Here is a 19,381-nt window from a genome sequence, read left to right as displayed (position 1 = left end):
CAGTAGTTTTCCAGATCTCACTTTCCTCTGGAATGAAAGTTCCGTGAAGGCATGGACTTTATTTTCCTCCATGTGTGTGGTATAACTTCTGTTCACGCTGGGAATAGGCTGACATTTACAGCTTTGTGGGCAAGATAGCTGAACTCCTCCATACCTCAGTCTCCTCATCCGAGGAGTGGAGATGAGTAACATAATTCATGTAAAATACCTAGAACACAGCCTTCAAATAAGTGCTGTTTTTATCTTTATTATTTTTAAAAATATTTATTTATTTGGCTGCACTGGGTCTTAGTTGCGGCACGCAGGATCTTTAGTTGTGGTATGCGGGATCTATCTAGTTCCCTGACCAGGGATCGAACCTGGGCCCCCTGCATTGGGAGCGCAGAGTCTTAACTGCTGGACCACCAGGGAAGTCCCCCCCCCTTTTTTTTTTTTTTTTAAGAATAAGTGCTGTTTTTATCATCCCCAGGGCCCACGACTGGGCTTGGTGCTTGGTAAGAATTATTGAGTGTTTAATAATGAACATATGGGCACATTGAAGGCCACATCCTTTCAAGGTAAGAAGTAGTAACTTTTCAAAGATGAAGAAACTAAGACTTAGCAGAGTTAGGTAACTATTCCAAGTTGCATAGCTAGTGGGCAGGGCAGGGTTTAAAATCAGGTCTGTGTAGTTCCAAAATTTGTACTGTTTCCATGATGCATGCTAGTTCTTGGTGGAGAAAGCACAATGATCAAATGTCAATAAAATGATCGACTAGAAAAAAGGTAGTGGAGAGAACAGGTTGGAGGAGGAAAAACAGGGAGAGAATTTTAAGAAGAGAGAAAAAGGAGTGAAGCTGGGTGGAGACCTGGGTCTCCTAGGCTGGCCTGTGTTTCATGTCAGAAACTCTTCTGTCTGGACTGTGGCTGTGACCTGCAATGTACCCCCGAGGCATCCCCCTTTCCTCCATGACTCCACAAAGGTCCTTCCTCCCAAAGTCCCTTTATACCCCCCGCCCACACTGTCACGGGTGGCAACGATTGGGAGTACAGTGAACATGAACTCTAGCCCTCTCCCTGACCAGCTGTGTGCCCTAGTATAAGTCTCTTCCTCTCCCAGGGCCTCAGTTTCCCCACTTGTAAGATGAGAGGTTGCATTAGATGATTTTGTAAGACATAGCTCTCAAATTTTATGAATCAATGAATTTTAAAGAATCTACTGTTGCCATCACACTATCATTCTGTATTGATATTTGGTTTAATTTAATGAAAAATGTAAACTTTTTCCTTAGTTGTGAGATGTGAAAGTCCCGGTGACTTGAATGACCTTGTCTTCCTTTCCCGTAGGGTAACCCCATCTTCAGCATGTGTGGTTGCCTGAGTATTCGTTTACACATTAGACTATGAAGTCTTTGGGGACAGGGAGTGTGTCTCATCATTTCAAGTCTCTGATCTGAGTTGACATAAGTGAATGTTTGCTGCTTAAGTGGGGAAGATCCCCAAGGCTGGAGTAGGCTGGAATTCACCACAATAAGGTAGAAGACCATCTGTTATATAGCTTTTCCAGGCACGTTATATGTTTTTTTTTCAGCAGCATTTTTATTTATTTTATCTTTTTTATTAGTTATACATTTTATACATATTAGTGTATATAGGTCAAGTGTTATATGTTTTTAATCAGAGGTGTACTACCTATGCTCACTGAGACCCAGATAACAAATTCAAGTTAAGCTCCCAGCCCTGCCAAAGCCTGCGGAAATGCTGGTTATAACCGATATGACCACATGGTGGCAGCAGAGGAGAGGGAACGAATTTCTTGTGTGTGTGCTGTTAAATCAGCAGAGCCACAGACTTTGGGACCTGTGGGTGATGTCTAGCACCATATACGAATCATTTTATTTACTTATTTTCTTTCTTTCTTTTTGCGGGCTGCCCCACGGGCCTGCGGGATCTAAGTTCCCCGACCAGGGACTGAACTTGGCTGTGGCAGTGAAAGCCCAGAATCCTAACCACTAGGCCACCAGGAACTCCCCGAATCATTTTAGAGAATTTGTTTTTAGGAAAGAGACCCAGAAAGTACCACATTCACATGCTTTCTTAATGAGTAATGAAAAAAAACAAATATAGTTTCATGAATAAACATACATGCACTTAACTTTCATATTATGCTCAGTTAAGGCTGAGGGAAAGTCCAGCCAGGAAGAGAAGAGGAAAGCAGTGGACACCCACCAGTCCCGAGTCCCAAGGACCTCAGGTCAGAGCACAGCGTTTGTGTCCAAATCCCAATCCCGATGTCTTCTTGTCTCTGTCTCCTCTGCTTGTGGTGATGTGAGTGACCAACATGTAGTTTGACTTACTTTGTGCCAGGTCATTGTTCTAAGCACTTGGTATGTATTTTCTTAGATAATTCTTGTAACAACCCCTGAGAGATATTTTTACCCTCATTTTATAGTTAAGCAATTTGCCCAAGGTCAATCATCTAGTAAACAGTAAAGTCAGGACTTAAACCCAGAACCTGGAGCTCAGGAGTCAGGATCTTAGTACTGTTTGGCAGCCTCTCCTATGAACAGGCTTTAATAATGTTCACCCAGAAAGACTTCTGGAAAGAGATGAGGGGTGCCTGTCCAATGGTTGGTGTTATGGACTGAATCGTGTCCACCCTAAATCCCTAACCACCCCCCAAATGTGACCGTAGTTGGAGGCAGGGCCTTTCAGGAGGTAATTAAGGTAGAATGAGGTCATAAGGCTGAGGCCCTAATCTGATACGACGGGTGTCCTTATAGGAAGAGGCAAAGGCACCAGAGCAGGAAGAGAGCTCTTCTCACCAGAAGCCAAACCTGATGGCACCTTGATCTTAGATTTCCAGCCTCCGGAACAGTGAGAAATAAATGTCTACTATTTAAGCCACCCACTCTATGGTATATTGTTATAGTAGCCAAAGCTGACTAAGACACTGAATCCCGGTAATTTCTACAAAGTCAATAGAGAAGAGAGAAATACGATACCTCAAACTTATTTTAAAGGAGAGTTGGTAAGTGTATGGCTGTTAGCAGAACAGATACCATCTTGGGCACTTACAGTTTCTCCTGTCCTTCCGCCAACCCTACCCAGGGCTCTACTGTGCGGTGAATCACTTCTCTGTCGTCAAGGGCTTTGGTTGTAATAGATATTGTTTAATAATCATTAGGACCAGGTAGCCTCTACGCTGTTAGTCCCCAAACAATGACGAAAAGCTTCCCTGATGTGTTCCCAGCACCCATGTAGCTAGTTACTCATTTATAAATCTTAACTTAGGAATGCACATCCTGTTTCCAAGCACCTACTCCCATGCCCTGGGTTAACTATAAATTGTCCTAAAGGCCCTTTGGTGGTGCTGGGTTCAGCCTCCAATGCTTCTGGATCATTTTCTGCCCGATCCCACCCTGTGAGGAAGTTACCCTACAATAAACTGTGTTGATTATTTGGAACTGCCTTCCTCGTTTTTCGGTCTCAAGATGCCTTCTCAGTTTGGTGGGTACTTTTCGTTCCCTCTGCGTCCTCCAACAGTAGGAATCACAGAAACCTCTTCTCTCCAGTGTTCATCATAACTGTCCATGTTTTCCAGAGTTGTATATTTCCTACAGCCTTCATGTCACCTCTGAACACTTCCCAACCAGTTCAGACTTTTTAAAAGCAGGGATGCCACATCCCTTTTGGCAATCTCAAGTTTTACATGATTTAGGTCAGTGATTCTATTGGTGTGCCCCGCAGACCACCTGCATCAAAATCACCTAGCGTGTTTATTCAAAACTCAGTCCCATCCCTGGTGGCGCAGTCGTTAAGAATCTGCCTGCCAATGCAGGGGACAGGGGTTTGAGCCCTTGTCGGGGAAGATCCCACATGCCGCGGAGCAAGTAAGCCCGCGAGCCACAACTACTGAGCCCGTGTGCCACAACTACTGAAGCCTGAGCACCTAGGGCCCATGCTCCGCAACAAGAGAAGCCACCGCAATGAGAAGCCTGAGCACCGCAACGAAGAGTAGCCCCCGCTCACCGCAATGAGAGAAAGCCTGCGCACAGCAACGAAGACCCAACGCGGCCAAACAAAAACAAAAACAAAAACGCAGTCCCAGCCCTCACCCAGGCCCTACTGATTCAGAAAGTTTGGGGGTAGAGAGTAGAATGTGCATTTTAATAAGCATGCCATGTGAGTCTGATGCGTGGTCAGTAGATTTGGATAAGAAGTGGGTGAGGGGAGGGCTTTTATCGTTTCAGCCCAGAGACAGATCTGTGCTCAAATAATGATTCTACCACTTTCTAGTTTGGAGCCTTGGGCAAGTTACCTCCCTGAGCTGCAATTTCCTCATCTGTAAAGTGAGCATAATAATGTGTGCTGCACAGATTTTTATGAGTATCAAATGATACGATGAGTGCAAAGCCACCAGCACCAAATCTGGTCTATATTTAGTAAATTTCCTATCTTGTCATTGTGGTTTCTGAGGTCTGTGGTCACTTGATTTCATGATATGTGTGGTGATGGTCTTGGTCGTGGGTTCACCAACTCTCAGTTGTTCTGTGTTTCCTAGAGAGAGGAAGGGGTGGGATGGTGGTGTCTGTCTATGTGTGGGGTCTGGCTACTTGCCAAATAGGCTGACTTGATCAGTTGTGCTCATTTTATCCTTCCAGCCTTTGCTAATTTCCATTTCCCTTCCCAGGAGGGAAGAGCTGAAAATGTTCCAGGGTAGGTTGAATCTGAGCACGGGAGTGATTACAAAGTCCCCCCAAGAAGGCAACCAAGAGATGACCCTGACTCTCTACGGAGAAAAAATTGATCTGTTATGAGATCTGAAAGGGGGAAGAATGGCTCTACTTCCAGGAGTACCTCCTCAAATGGAAAGACATGACTAATTCCCTCAAAGAATCCTCGGTAGATTGGCAGAGCCTTGAGGGCAGAAACATGCTCAAAACAAGAATGTAAATCCCCAAAAGCAAAGAGAGAAAGCAAGTGTGCACTGGCAGCTCAGTCCTCAGGGCATTGAAGGGGCCGGGATGCGCTCCACTGGAGACAGAGGCAGGTATCAGAAACGGTTATGGGAGCTTCATCCGCTTGCTGTTACTGTGTAACACATCACTCCCCAAACTCAGTGGCTTAATATTTTCACTCCAGTGTCAATGGGATAGCCTGGGCTTGTTCTTGTGTTTGCAGGTCAGCTGGGGGCTCTGTTCTGCGCTGGTCTTGCCTGGGTCACCTTGACTGGAGCTGCTCTGCTCTGTGTGTGTTTTATTCTCTGCTAGGGACCAGTGGGCTAGCTGAGCATGTCCTTCTCATGACAAAGAGAGAAACACAAGAGAACAAGCCGAATACCTTAGCTTCTTTTAATGCCTGTGTCATGCCTCCTAATATCTTATTGGCCACAGCAAGGTGGATGGCTGAACCCAGAGTCAGAGATGGAAGGCAAGGTTATGTGGCCAAGGATGCGGGGATGGGTGAACTGGAGCTATTCATGTCAGCTCTCAGAATCCTCAACTCTCCCTTCAATGACTCCCAGTCTCCAGTCATTGCTCCCTCTTTGATGCTTCTATAATCTGCATTGCAGTTATGTATGTGAGGGCAAGGACTGTCCATAGCCCTAATGCCCAGTATGTAATCATAACAGAGAGAGAGAGAGAGAGAGCAAAAAGGGAAGGAAGTAGGAACACAAGTAACAAAAAAGAGAAAACAGGGAAGGCACATCAGGGTAAAGGGAGCAGAGGAAACAGGACAAGAGACATGAAAAGGGTAAGTTAGGGAAGCACCCCTGGTTCAGAGTGAGCTAAATTGCTTGCTGATAAACAGCTTCTTGGAATATTGATCCGTTCCTAGTATTGCAAAGCAGTCATTTTCACAATGAGAAAGAGTCTTTGTGTTTTAATTTTCACGTCTAATGGCTGCATTTTCCCTGTGGCAGCCCTTGCATGAAAGAAGACTTGGGTTATAGAAATTTTTTTGGTCCCCTTAGGAGGAATCAATTTACCATTTATGATCAGAGCCTCTTTCACTACTAAGATCTCTCCAATTGCTGTACCTCTGGAACGAAGGCTGAAACTTTATAATGCAGAAAGATTGCATTAGGAACGAGGCTGGAAAGGCAGACTCAGATTCTTTTCTTGAAGTGTAATTGTTTATTTTTTCTGGATGACGTGGTTCCTAGTGCCACATATTATCAGAATAAACCGAAGGGTTGGTGATATCAGTGCTGGGAGGATAGCCTAGGTTGACTCTGAAATGGTGAGAAGTCATTTCAGGACAACGTCAGGGAATGTGGTGGGTGAAGAGAAGCAGATTTCCTTGTGCAGCTCAAAGTCCTTCTGAAGAGGGACTGCAGATTCCCTGGAGCTGAAGCAACCTCCCTGGGATAAGTGTCATCTCTTCCAAGGGAACCGCTTGGAAGTGAGTCCATCATTTGCATACCTTTGCTTAAGGTGTTAAAAATTATTCATGTGAAAAAGATGCAGGCATAATTCTTCAGTGGATTTATGAACTCTTTAGTGGTTTTTCTTGACTGGGGATGGGGGAAGGATTCCTCTTCTTGTCTCCAGGTCAGTATCATTTTTTAGGGCTTCCTGAGGTAAAACAAGAGGCCAGATCCAGGTGGGGGTGGGATGGGAATGGGGCCCAGGGACGCATAGGCCTGGTGACTGAGGCTATCTATGTGCTCACCATTCCCCTCTCTTGCCTGTCTTACTGGGGGTCTGGAACTGATCAGGCATCATCTAGCCCGGCACCTGGCACACAGGAGATGGCCAATAACTATTTATTAACTTGAATTGAGTGACGGTTTGTGGTGTGGTAGAGAGAGCAGGATACTGAGAGTCAGGAGAACTGGGACTTAAATTGCCTGGTGGAGCAAACCAGGACAAGCCTCCTTTCTTCTCCGAGCCTCAGTTTCCCTACATTCAAAGTGGGGATTTCTCCCTGGGCCATCGTGAGACCTGAGAGCACTTGTGATACTGGTCACAGTCATCCCGTAGAAGGCACTGACCATGCTGGGGCAGAGACCGCGTGCCTTGGTCAGAGGCCAAGGGCAGAGGCCAGGCTGTGCTACAGCGTGGGTGGTGGGGACCACCCCCCTGCAGAGCTGTGGCCTCTTTGGGGGGCTGACATCTGAGTAGGATGACCAAGTCAAGGCTGGCAGCCCAGAAGAAAGAAGCATCGACCGTCCCCTGAGCCCCAGAGGACCCCTTTCCCCTTACACACAAATATCACCTGGAAGGAGAACAGAGGACAGACAAGGTGACAGCATAGCACATGCATATTCTGTGTCCAGGTTCTAGAGACACAGAGAGAACTCAGGCAAGGTCCCTGATGGCCAGGAGATGACCCACATTACGCCATAGGGCGGGGCTGGTGGTACAGGTGTTGAATGGGTGATAAGCACCACGACCAGTGTGTTTGTGACACTTTAGAGAGGCGGAGGGAGGAAGCAGTGGCGGGACTATTGATAGAGCAGTGAGGATCTGGCGTCAACCTGGGCCTGCGGGTGCGGGTGGAAGGAAGGTGGACCGGGAAGGAATGGTCTCGTGTTATTGCAGGACCAAGCGATAGGGTGCTGGCGGGCCAAGCCGTTGACTCTGTGTGACCCGGTCAGGTCCCTTAACCACTCTGGGTCTCATTTTCCCAATTTATCAAGTGAAGGGGTTGTCTTAGATCAGGGGCCCCTCAGGGCACTGAGGAAGAGCATCGGGGAGGCTGAGAAAATGGGCTCCAGGCCTCTGACCCTTGTTCCATCTACACTGTACAGCTTTTCCCCCTTCATTTTGGATAGTATGTTTCTGGGTAAGATTTCATTGAAGAAAAGAGTTGTGGTTTTCTGTTTTGTTTTGCTTTCTAAAGCCACTGGTCTAAAGACCTTTAAGTTTCCTTTCAGCCGTAAACAGCGTAGGATAGCAGTTCCAGGGCCAGGTGGTGGCAGGCTCGTTAGTGGGAGCTGGGAGGGACAGCTAACCCAGCCCTAGGACCTCTGCAGCCGCCCTCCTCTCTAGAAAGGGGGGTGGGGAGGGGAGGCAGGTGGGGTGCCGGAGTGGGTACAGATTTCTGGGAAAGACGGACAGAAAAGCTCCCTGCTTCGTAAACCTGTTTGGTAAAAATTTGGGCTCACTGTGAGGGCCTTTCAGACCCCAAAACGGGTCCTCACCCCAGACAGTACACCTGCCCTGGTCTGGGGTTTCTTCCTGCAAGTTCTTCCACCGAGGCTCCCAAAGCCGGGGCCTGAGGTCTATGGGGCCCTGGGAAAATGCAGCTGCGGGGCCTGAGGAGCAGACGAGCTCGCTCGGGCTCTGCTACTGACTAACTCAGCACCTGCGAGCCTCCGTTTCCTCACTCGTAAAGTGGCAATAAAAGTACCCGCGCTTGGGCTTCCCTGGTGGCGCAGTGGTTGAGAATCCGCCTGCCGACGCAGGAAACGCGAGTTCGTGCCCCGGTCCGGGAAGATCCCACATGCCGCGGAGCGGCTGGGTCCGTGAGCCATGGCCGCTGAGCCTGTGCTCCGCAATGGGAGAGGCCACAGCAGTGAGAGGCTCGCGTACCAAAAAAAAAAAAAAGTACCCGCGCTTATTGTGGGTAAAAATAAGTGAAGTGCAGGGACTTCCCTGGCGGTCCAGTGGTTAAGACTCCACGCTTCCAATGCGGGGGGTGTGGGTTCGATCCCTGGTCAGGGAACTAAGATCCCACCTGCCACGTGGCCAAAAAATAAAAATTAAAAAAAGAAAGTGAAGTGCAGACATACTATAAAAACGTAAAAAATTACCCCTTCCATCTGCTCCTGATACCTGTACCCCGTCCCTTCTCTACCTTGCTTAATTTAATTCATTTTATTGATTTACGGTTCATGCCTAAAGCATACCGCTAGCACGGAATGCCGGAGGTAGCTGAACAGGCAGCATCACAGCAAACAAGTACAAGAACAAAGGGTTAGACAAATGGACAGCTTCTAAGTACTCATGAACATAAAAAATACAGTCGTTATTCATCTCAGATTCCCAGAGTGCCTCCTATGTGCCAAACTGGGTTCACTAGGTGAGGTCAACCCCTGACACGTGGGTATGTGAATTTTTGTCTCTGTCTCAGACAGTTGAGAAGAAGTCAGTGTTTTGAGAAAACATGGTGTTGTGATGGAAAACAAAGTGCCAGTTCCCCAGAGCAAGACCTGGGTGGCATAGCCTCCCATACAGCTTTAAGCCCTATACAGCAGAAAATGGTAGCCTGCTCTGCAAATGCCTGGGAGTGACTGTTAGAAGAGGGCGTGATGTGGCCGAAAGGGCCCAGGTTTTGCCACCTAAAAATGGTGTAAACTTAGGAAGGTCAAATCTAACTTTGAGCCCCAGTTTCCTTATCTATGAAACTGGGTCATAAAATCTGCTTGCCTGGTCGTTGCAGAATAAAAGCAGATCGGGCAAGGATCTGCTTCACGGAAGCCCTCGGAAAGGCATCTCCATTATTACGGTTTTGGAAAAAGCACAGAGCGGATGATTGCCTTCATGAGTGTCGCTGTGGGAGGTGCAGTCTGTCCTTGGTGGGGTTCAGGCCTCAGGAGTCACCAGCTGAGATCCTTTGCCGAGTGAAAAGGGCTCTGAGCAGCCTCTGCACATCGCGATTCCAGAGGCTGTAGACGACAGGGTTCAGCATAGGCGTGACGACAGTGTACGTGACGCTGGCCACTCGGCCCCACTTGGCCTCATACCGGGACATGGGCTGGAAGTAGACTGTAGTGACTGTCCCGTAGAAGAGGCCCACCATGGCCACATGGGAGCCACAGGTGGACAGCTGGAGCACCGCAGCTGCGATGGCCCCCTAGGAGGCGAAGATGAGTAGGAAGGGAGTGACTACCACCGCGGCACCCTCGGTGAAGATGACGAGCTGGATGTGGCGGGTGTCAGAGCACGAGAGCCTTAAGAGAGGCTGGTGGTCACAGAAGAAGTGGGGCGCTTGGTGGGAGGCACAGAAGGACAGGTGGGCCATAAGCATGATATGCAGGAGGGAGTGGACATGCGACACGAGCCACGCAGTCCCCACCAACGCTGTGCACACAGCCCGGGACATCCTCGTGACATAGCGGAGGGGGTGCCGGATGGCCACTTAGCGGTCATAGGCCATGGCAGCCAGGAGGCAGCTGTCAGTTACACCCAGGGCAAAGAAGAAGTACATTTGGGTCAGGCAGCCAGCCAGGGAGATGGAGCGGTCATGGGCCATCAGGTTGGCCAACATCTTGGGTACAGTGATGGAGGTAAAGCAGAGGTCAGCAAAGGACAGCTGGGCTGGCAGGAAGTACATGGGTGCATGAAGGGCTGGACTGGCTCGGATGACGGCCACAATGAGTCCATTACCCAGGATGCCCGCCACATACAGGACCAAAAATAGGACAAAGAGAGGCCGCTGCTGTCCAGGATTTGTTGTTAGTCCTAGTAGGGTGAATGGGGTTCCTTCTGAAGTCTCATTGGCAGCATCCACGGCTGGGCTGCTTCTTTGTCTGGGACCCCAGGGGTTCCATTCTGCTGCTGGGTCATCTCCCCAGTGTCAAAGGAAAAGGGTGAAGGGCAACTAAGTTGCTCAAGGCTTTCTGGCCATGAGGGAAATCATGGGTTTGGAGTCAGACAGCTGTGTTGCTACACACAGGTGTGGACCACGTGCAAATCATTTTTCCCCCCTGAATCTTCTTCCTTTCCAGGCCTTAGGTTCCCCATCAGTAAAGTAAGGGAGCTGAACCAGAGGGCCTTGAAGGTTGCTTCCAACTTGGATACTTTGTGATTTGAAGCAAAAACAGAACAAAAACATTGCCCAGGATGTGGACCAGAGAAGGAAGAAAACACAAAAGAAAAGATCAAACAGAGAGAGGATCAAAATCAGGGAGAGATTTGACCAATGGGCATTTATTTCAGGAAAGTCAGAGTGGAAAAGAAAACCCAGATGGAAGCAAGGAACTTATCAAAGAAATAAAAATTCCAAACATTAAGGGCACACATATATTGACATGGGTGTAAACCTACAGCACCCAAATGCAAACATGATGTTTTAGAACACTGAGGGACAAAAGAAGAACCCATCACTCCCAGGGATGTGAGGATCTGATGATGTTCAGATACCCAGACTGCCATCCAATATGTCATCAACAGTAGATGATGGGACGCAGCTGGGCAATATCATCAAATTCTGAAGAAAAACACCGATTTTGAACCTAGAATTCTATCCTAAACCAAAATATTAATCAAGTATGAGAAAGGAATAAAGAAATTTTCAGACTTGCAAAAAAACAAAAACAAAAAAAGAGCGAAAGAACCTGGATGACTCCCTGTATCCCTGGAAAACTCTTCCCATGAAATCAAACACTTACAGCATCAAACAGATGCACACCCTTTATGGGAAACTCATGCAGACAGATGGATACACCTGCCAGATGCAGAGACTTGACTCTTAAGGACAGAGGCAACTTGTTTCAATGCCTCCATTTTTTCCTGTCTGAATCTCACTGCAGAAATCTTGGGTGATTATCCAAGAGGGGGGTCTTAAAAGGAGAGGGATTTTAGGATAGGTTTCCTGAAGGCTATGCTGAGGCCATCTCTGCAGGAGAATGATCTCTTAATTTCTTTTCACATCCTTCTCTCTATTAAAATAAAATAAAGACCCTTCCTACCCTATTGTCTTCCTTTTCCTCCTCCATTGGGTAAGAAGAATTTCTGGCTTTGGATCCCTGGAGAACATTTTTTTCTCAAATTTACAATCACGTCCCACTGTCCAGGAAGGTAAGAGGATCGGGGCGAGAGGGTGAGAGGGAGTGGGAAAGCTTGCTTACGAATTGGCTTTTTCAGAAACTGGACCTACTCTAACCCGTGTTTAAATTGGCCTCAATAAACATACAGATACACGGAGCTGTTTGCAGAAATTCAACTGTAATCACAAATACACCGGTGCAGACGTGCAGGCATGTGCAGCCTCCAGCTGTGCTCTGCAAATACACAGGCACGATCGATCACACTCAGAAATGTGGACACTGACATCTGAGTAAGCAGACAAGTGTAACCACAAGACCCGCAGACCCAGAACATCCTACACATAAACAGAGGGTCCAAAGCAATCACAAAATAGCACTGAGGCCAGGGGGTGACGCTCACTTACAGACTCCTGTTCACGGGGGCACCTGGCACCGTGCACAGCTACTGGGACATGCACGTTCATGCTTCCTCTGAGCACGTAGTCTGTCAGCTCTCTACCAGTGCCCGTCCACCCCATCCCGGCCCACCCTGTCACACCCCGTCACACAATCACATCTTCCGGCACAGCCCCAGGGGTCCACGGCCTCTCAACTTCACACACATGGCTACACTCACATAGGCTCGTGCTGGGTCACAGCAGAGATGTACCACCCTAGAGGAGCACGTCCACATACACACCACCTCCTCCTCCCCCCGTGATGCTATCGGACAGTGATGGGGACGCACAGTCTCAGCCTCACACAAACAGCACCCGCTCTCACACTCACATGTACAGCTCATGCCCACAGCCACGTTCAAGAGGACAGATTCGTACACTCTCCAGCCTGGCCACTTGCCGCAAGTGTTCCTTCTGGCTTCTCCACATCACAGGAGGGAGCAGCAGCGAGGACCAAGTGTAGCCCGTCACTGAAGGGTCTGGGGAGGGAGTTATTGGCCACACTTATGGGGTTTGGGGCCTTGGGAGTACCTTAGCTTCTCCCAGAGACAGCACCCCTTCCCCTGGCCCTCATTCCTGGGGTGGGAGGCAGCTTGGCTCTGGGGTTTGTTATTCTTTCTCTCTAGAGCCCAGTTAGATGGGGGTAGGGGTGGTTGCTGCCACGTTTAACTCGGGGGCCCTCAGGAGCCCCGTGCATCGTGAAACTGCTGCTCCCCGGTCCCTGTCTTGTGGAGGCCAGAGCTGCCTCCTGAACCCCAAGTCTGGGGTTTACAGCAGTGGCTTCTGGAGCCAACTGTCTTGTCCCCTCAACTTTTGCTGAGGCTTCTTGTAGGAGGTGTAAGAGTGTGGGAAGGATTGTGCCTCTGAGGACTGTGCAATAATATGCCTGAGTGACTGTGGAGTGTGTGTGTGTGTGTGTGTGTGTGTGTGTGAGATTGTATGCCTGGGTGTGAAATGATCATGTCTCTGTCAAACAAAATGTGTCTATGAGCTTGAGTGTGTGTCTGAATGTGCAGCTGTGCCTCTGTCTGTGTGGACGGCAGGGACAACCTGAGAGTGTTTCTTTGTACATGAAGGTTTCCGATAGGGGATTGGGTCTGTGTTGCAGGGCCTATGTGTTCCCGTGTGTGTTTGTAGCATTCCAGGTGGGAATGGCTTTGCATGACTCAGCGTCAGAACAACCATGAAGGGTGATTTTGAACGTATGAACTTTCAATGATTCCCTGCTGCCTACTGAATAAAGTCCCAATTCCCCTACCTGATATCCAGCCCGTAGGGTGTCCTTCCCATCCCCAGATCTTCAATCTTCAAACTTCTCTCCACTTCTTTCCCAACACATCTATCTCTAGCCAGTTAAGTTGGTCTCCTTAGAGCCTTTTGTGCACATCGAGCTCATTTTACCTCTGTACCGTTGTGTGTGCTTGTTTTTCCCCCACCGAATACCCCTTTCTTTCAATTCCCACCCATGCTGCAGGGTCCAACTGATTTTGTGCAATAAGTACCCCAGTCTTCCCCATCCCAAACCTGCTTTTGTCCTAATTGCTTGTCTTAGTAGATGGTGTTGAAGGAGGTTTAAAAAGGGAAATATTTGATCAGAATTGGGGAGCTTTCCTGGGCCTCTTGCTTTGGGAACGAGGATCTGACTGTTTCTCTTCCTTTATCCTCCAGGTTGGGCTCTGTTATTGTCTTCCGGTGCCTCCCCTTCCCTCTTGTTTATTTTCTTATCTATCAAGTAGGTCCACCATAGCAGCCTGAAGTTTCACGTTTCCTCTGATGAATGTGTAGGATTTATGTGATTATTGTATCTGACTGCTCCATAGATGCTAAACATGTGGAAGGACCCATGTACACCCTGTGGGGCCAAGATGATGGAAGGGGCCGTGTGCCTCTGGAAACTTTCCCTTGATTGTGGTGAGACCTGTATGTCATAAGAGCCCAAGAATTCATAACAAGAAGAAAAGACCACAGAGGAGGTCTCTGAGTATAAACATCATTGAATTGGGGGCAAACCTTCCATTCTCAGTCCCATAGTTGCCAACTCTTCTGATAACGTCTCCAACCACTGTCATGGCATATGAGTTGTCATGGTGATAGGAGGAAAGAACTGGGAAAGGATTATAAAAACTCGGGATGGGGACTTCCCTGGTGGCGCAGTGGTTGAGAATCTGCCTGCCCATGCAGGGGACACCGGTTCGAGTCCTGGTCCGGGAAGATCCCACATGCCGCAGAGCAACGAAGCCTGTGCGCCACAACTACTGAGCCTGCAAGCCACAACTACTGAAACCCACGAGCCTAGAGCCCGTGTTCGGCAACGAGAAGCCACTGCAATGAGAAGCCCACGCACCGCAACGAAGAGTAGCCCCCACTGGCTGCAACTAGAGAAAGCCCGTGCGCAGCAACGAAGACCCATTGCAGCCGAAAATAAATAAATAAATTTATAAAAACAAAACCAAAAACTTGTGGTGGGAGAAGGGGTTTTAATTCGTTTAAGCCTTTGGCAAAACGTGTCGAGTTTGGGGTATTGTACCCTCTGCTCTCAACGTGCAGGCTCATCAGGTAATAGGGTGACCAAACATCCTGGTTTGCCCAGGACGGAGGAGGTTTTCTGGACATGGGAGTTAGAGTTTTAAAAACTAGGACAGTTCTGGGCACACCAGGACAAGTCGGTGACCCTGTCAAGAAACATAAAAATTCTCTAAGAATTGAGGAGATAGTATAGTCCACATCCCTCTCTCCATTAGTCTGGGACCTCCAAGAAGACCATAGTTACTAAGGAGGGACCCAGTTCTGGTAACAAGGAGCATCACCTCCCTGGGGAGCCGGGATGAACCTTCAGTTTTCCTGCAGTCTAAATACCCAGCAGCTGATTTCTCCTTGAAAGGAAGTTGGAGTGGTGAGGCCAGCCCCTGGCTGGGGCCCAAGCAACAGACTCCATGGGGAACCTATTAGGGGGTGACAATGAAGCACTGTTTGAGTCCCATACCTTGCCACCCCAGGCCTCATCGCAGCCATAATTAGGAGGAGTTGGAAAGGGGATGAGACAGGAGCTGACATCTACTCTGACCATGCTCCACCTCTCCTTGGAAGCACCTATCATAACTCCTGGGGTCCACTCCTGCCCTGCTCTTGCATGAAGGGGCTTCATGGGCAGAATGCAGTGCCTTGGGCCTTGCCCATGTGCACCTGAGTCAGGGAGACAAAGAAAATCTGTCAAAAGTGTAAACTCTGGGTATACAAAAATCCCAAGAGTACTGGATCTGAAGGGTCCAGCATGACCTGGAGCACTGTGGTTGCCTTTGCCCTAGAGGTTTATGGAATTTCCTCTCCAGACCCCCACTCTGCCTCTGGATGTTGTAATCTTAACACAAAGCAGTCCACACTACCTGACCACCTGCTAATCTGAGCAGACTCATAACCCTCGATGAAACTTAAATCCACCAATACTTAGCTCCTACTCTTAAGCTGTAAGAAACATCAACCATTATCCATAACCCTAAATACGTCTCAAAGTGACCCCAAACATGTTGATTTGATACTCAAAATACTCTTCTTATGCCTTACTTTCATCTAGTTCTGAACCTAGGCTAACTGTAATAATAACTAGACTGTGACGTAAGCTTATCACAAACGTTATCCACATACCAACTTAACTTAAATCGAACAGAGCTCTAACATGAGCTAAACTCTAACTCAAATTTAATCTAGCAATAAAAAAAGAAACCTGAATTCTCATCTTAAGTAGTCCTGCCCTTTAACACTAACTATAAAATATTTCTAACATTTCTTTTTTTTATATTGAAGTACAGTTGATTTACAATGTTGTGTTAGTTTCAGGTGTACAGCAAAGTGATTCAGTTACACACACATTCTTTTTCAGATTCTTTCCCCTTATAGCTTATTACAAAATATTGAGTACAGTTCTCTGTGCTATATAGTAGGTCCTTGCTGGCTATCTGTTTTATATATAGTAGTGTGTACATGTTATTTCTAATATTTCTAATAAGAGCTCAAATTTATCCAAACCCTTACTCCTAAATTTATCCCAAATCCACTATTAATTAGAATCAATCCAGATTGTAAAATTTACATAATTTTAATTCAATCCTAAATTTGTCCATTTGTAACCTAACCCTGGCTTTACCCTAACTCTAACCCTCGTCTTAGCCATAACATGAACGCTAACCATATTCTAACCATAACCATAGTTCTGATCCTTCCCTATTCTCTACACAGCCCTGCAATAAATAAATCTTGGTCAAATTCTAACCCAACTATAGGATTTTAGGAACGAGCTCATGTATGTGCTGGTGCTGCTTGGCCATTGCCCTGAGAGATGGAATATGTAGGCTAATAGGGAAAGATATTTGCCTCGCCAGATTCCATCCCATTCTTTGGCATGAGTGGGTACTGAAGATGTTCTCTTGGGGTCGAGGTGAGCAGAAGCAGACTTACTGGTCATGAAGGACCTCAGAAGAGCAAGAAACACTTGCAGCCAATACGGCTCCTATCTGGTGTTTCCGGGAATCATCCTCTCAGAAGTTCAAGCGGCAAATAAACTTAGTTACTGCACCTGGTGACATGCAGGAACTTCCATGTTTTGAACATCGAGGAACCTAAGGCATCTCAACAGCTGATTAACTTGATCTTGATTCTGGCGCTGGGGCTAGATTACTCCAGGTTCCTGTCTCCTGTCTGTTAGCTTCAGTTTCTCCCCTTTTCTCCCCCTCAAACAATGACAAGAGACACCCAGCCAGAGGAACCTCCACCTTTACCCACAGTGACCGGGCCCGGGAAGAGCTCTCCTCATCTCTTCAGAGTCAGTCCTAACCAGCCTCTCGGACCTCGCACTCGTGCGCCGGCCTCGGACAGCAGCAGTGCTTCCAGTTCCTTCCGAGCACCTCCCTGACCTCTTTGTTGCGGAGGCTGTAGGTGAGCGGGTTGAGAGCTGGGATGACAAGGGTGTAGAACACAGATGCCATCTTGTCAGTGTCCAGGGTGTAGCTGGAGCTGGGGCACAGGTTCATGAAAATGATTGTCCCGTAAAGCACGGCCACGGCCGTGAGGTGGGAGCCACAGGTAGAGGCTGCTCGCCACCGGCCCTTGGCCGAGTGCATGCCGATCATGGCTCCGGCAATGAACCCGAGGACACGGCGAAAGCCAACACGGTGGCTGTCTGGATGAAGCCACAGATGACGAAGAGGAGAAGTTCACTGAGACTGGTGTCGTTGCAGGAGATGGCCAGCAGTGGAGGGATATCGCAGAGGAAGCTGTTCACCTCCCGAGAGCCGCAGAAGCTCAGGTGAAAGGTGAAGGTCGTGTGGACCATGGCACTCACTGCCCCACCCAGGCCTGATGCTGCCAGAAAGACCAGACACAGACGCCGTGACACGGCAGTGGCGTAGAGAAGAGGGTTTCCGATGGCCACATCGCAGTCATAGGCCATGGATGTCAACAGGCAACACTTGGCATCCGCCAGCCCTGTAAACAAAAACATCTGGAGGGCACAGGCTGCGTAAGGGATGGAGATGCAGGGCAACAGCTGGTCTACGAGCATCTTGGCTCCGATGGCTGAGGAATAGCAGGCATCCAGCAGGGAGACGTTGGCCAGGAAGAAGTACATGGGTGTGTGGAGCTGGGCGACCACGTAGACTAGCAGCACCATGCCCACATTTCCCAGCAGGCTCACCAGGTAGACGGGCAGGAAGATCAGGATGAGGGTCAGGTGCAGGTCCCAGCGATCTGTGATGCCTAGGAGGATGAACTCCGTAGGGGCACCCCTGGCCCAAGTGAAGTTCTCTGGCATCATCCTGCAGGACAGAGTCTGGGGAGAGACAAAGCAGGAGGGAGGTGAGGGAAAGGTTAGGACCATCACCTGTGAGAAAGCTCTTTGTACTGGGAGACAGGTAGACTTGGGTGTGAGTCCTAACTGTGTAACAAAATAGCGGTGTGACCTTGGACAAGCCATATCACCTCTCAAAACCTGTGTTTTCAGTGCTGAGAAGTCACTATCATTTAACCTTCATGAGAGGGGGAATCTTGCCTGTCTTATTCAATTTTGAATCCACAGTTCTGAGAATATTGCCTGGCACATAGTAATTGCTCAGTAAATACGGGCATACCTCATTTTATTGCACTTGGCTTTATCATGCTTCACAGATGGTGTTTTGTTTCTTGCTTATGTTTTTGTTTTTTACAAATTGAAGGTTTTGGCACCATTTTTCTGACAGCATTTGTTCACTTCATGTCTCTGTGTCACATTTCAGCAATAATCACCGTATTTCAAACTTTTTCATCATTATTGTATTTGTTATGGTGATCTGTGATCAGTGATCTTTGATGTTACTATTATGATTCACTGAAGGCTTAGATGATGATTAGCATTTTTAGCAATAAAGTGTTTTAAAATTAAGGTACGTACACTGCTTTTTTTTAGACATATTGCTATTGCACACTTAATAGACTAGAGTATAGTGTAAACATAACTTTTATATGTACTGGGAAACCAAAACATTGGTGTGACTTGCTTTGCAATATTGGCTACATTGCATTTGTCTGGAACTGAGCCCACAATATCTCCAAAGTCTACATGAATTTGTTAAATGCATGAATGATGAATAGGATAATAGTTGGTGTCTGGACAAGGATTGAAAACTCCATGACTCTATATGCATTCGCCTCTCCAGTTTCCCTAGGAGGAAAAGAAGCAATGAAATGGCCAGTCTCCTGATCCAAAGGGTAACTATTCGCTGTGGGTCTTGAGGTTTGCTGGGAGGACATCTTTCCCCTAGAGTAAGACCTGGGAAGGGAGAGTGCAGCAGTGGTTGGCCTCTGGGGGAGACGGCAAGAAGTAGAAAGAACAGAAGATTTGAATATATTCCAGGGTTGGACTCTTCACCTCCCCAAGTCTCAATTTTCTCATCTGTGTAGGGAGAAAGAAAAAGCTTCAAGGATTCAATGAGATAATGCATATAAAACATCTCACACAGAGCCTGGCATACAGCAGGCGTTTAATGAAGGATCAGTTAACTGAGTTGAGCTAGATGCCTTGCCTCGATACTAGAAGGAAGCAACTTTAAGGCAACCAGAAGTAGTGTAATTTCCAGAAAATATAACATTGTTTACACCCCTGTGCCTTTTCACTTGCTCCCTCTGCCTAGAACTCATTTCCTCTCTTTGTGTTTGACAAAAACTATCTCGGATGTAAAGCCTTCCCCCGTGACTCAGAGGAAAATAAACTTCTCAC

At 47.8% G+C, this 19,381-nt stretch overlaps 2 protein-coding genes across 2 annotated transcripts; both read right to left on the bottom strand.

The window, feature by feature from the left end:
- Nucleotides 1-9,471: 9,471 nt before the first annotated feature.
- On the bottom strand, nt 9,472-12,219 carry LOC101286611 (olfactory receptor 1K1). Its single transcript, XM_004269384.2, is given in 2 exon segments — nt 9,472-10,499; nt 12,102-12,219. Coding segments are annotated over 2 exon segments (1,095 nt in total). The 3' UTR covers nt 9,472-9,522.
- A 3,032-nt stretch (nt 12,220-15,251) lies between these two features.
- On the bottom strand, nt 15,252-18,076 carry LOC101286874 (olfactory receptor 5C1). The gene is given in 2 exon segments (XM_012532778.3): nt 15,252-17,281; nt 17,284-18,076. Coding segments are annotated over 2 exon segments (1,044 nt in total). The 5' UTR covers nt 18,008-18,076; the 3' UTR covers nt 15,252-16,961.
- Between the last annotated feature and the right edge of the window lie 1,305 nt (nt 18,077-19,381).

This window comes from Orcinus orca, chromosome 6 (genome assembly GCF_937001465.1).
Source record: "Orcinus orca chromosome 6, mOrcOrc1.1, whole genome shotgun sequence".
Lineage (NCBI taxonomy): Eukaryota > Metazoa > Chordata > Mammalia > Artiodactyla > Delphinidae > Orcinus > Orcinus orca.
Note: the sequence above shows the minus strand (reverse complement) of the source record. Positions and strands in the feature narration are given on the sequence as shown.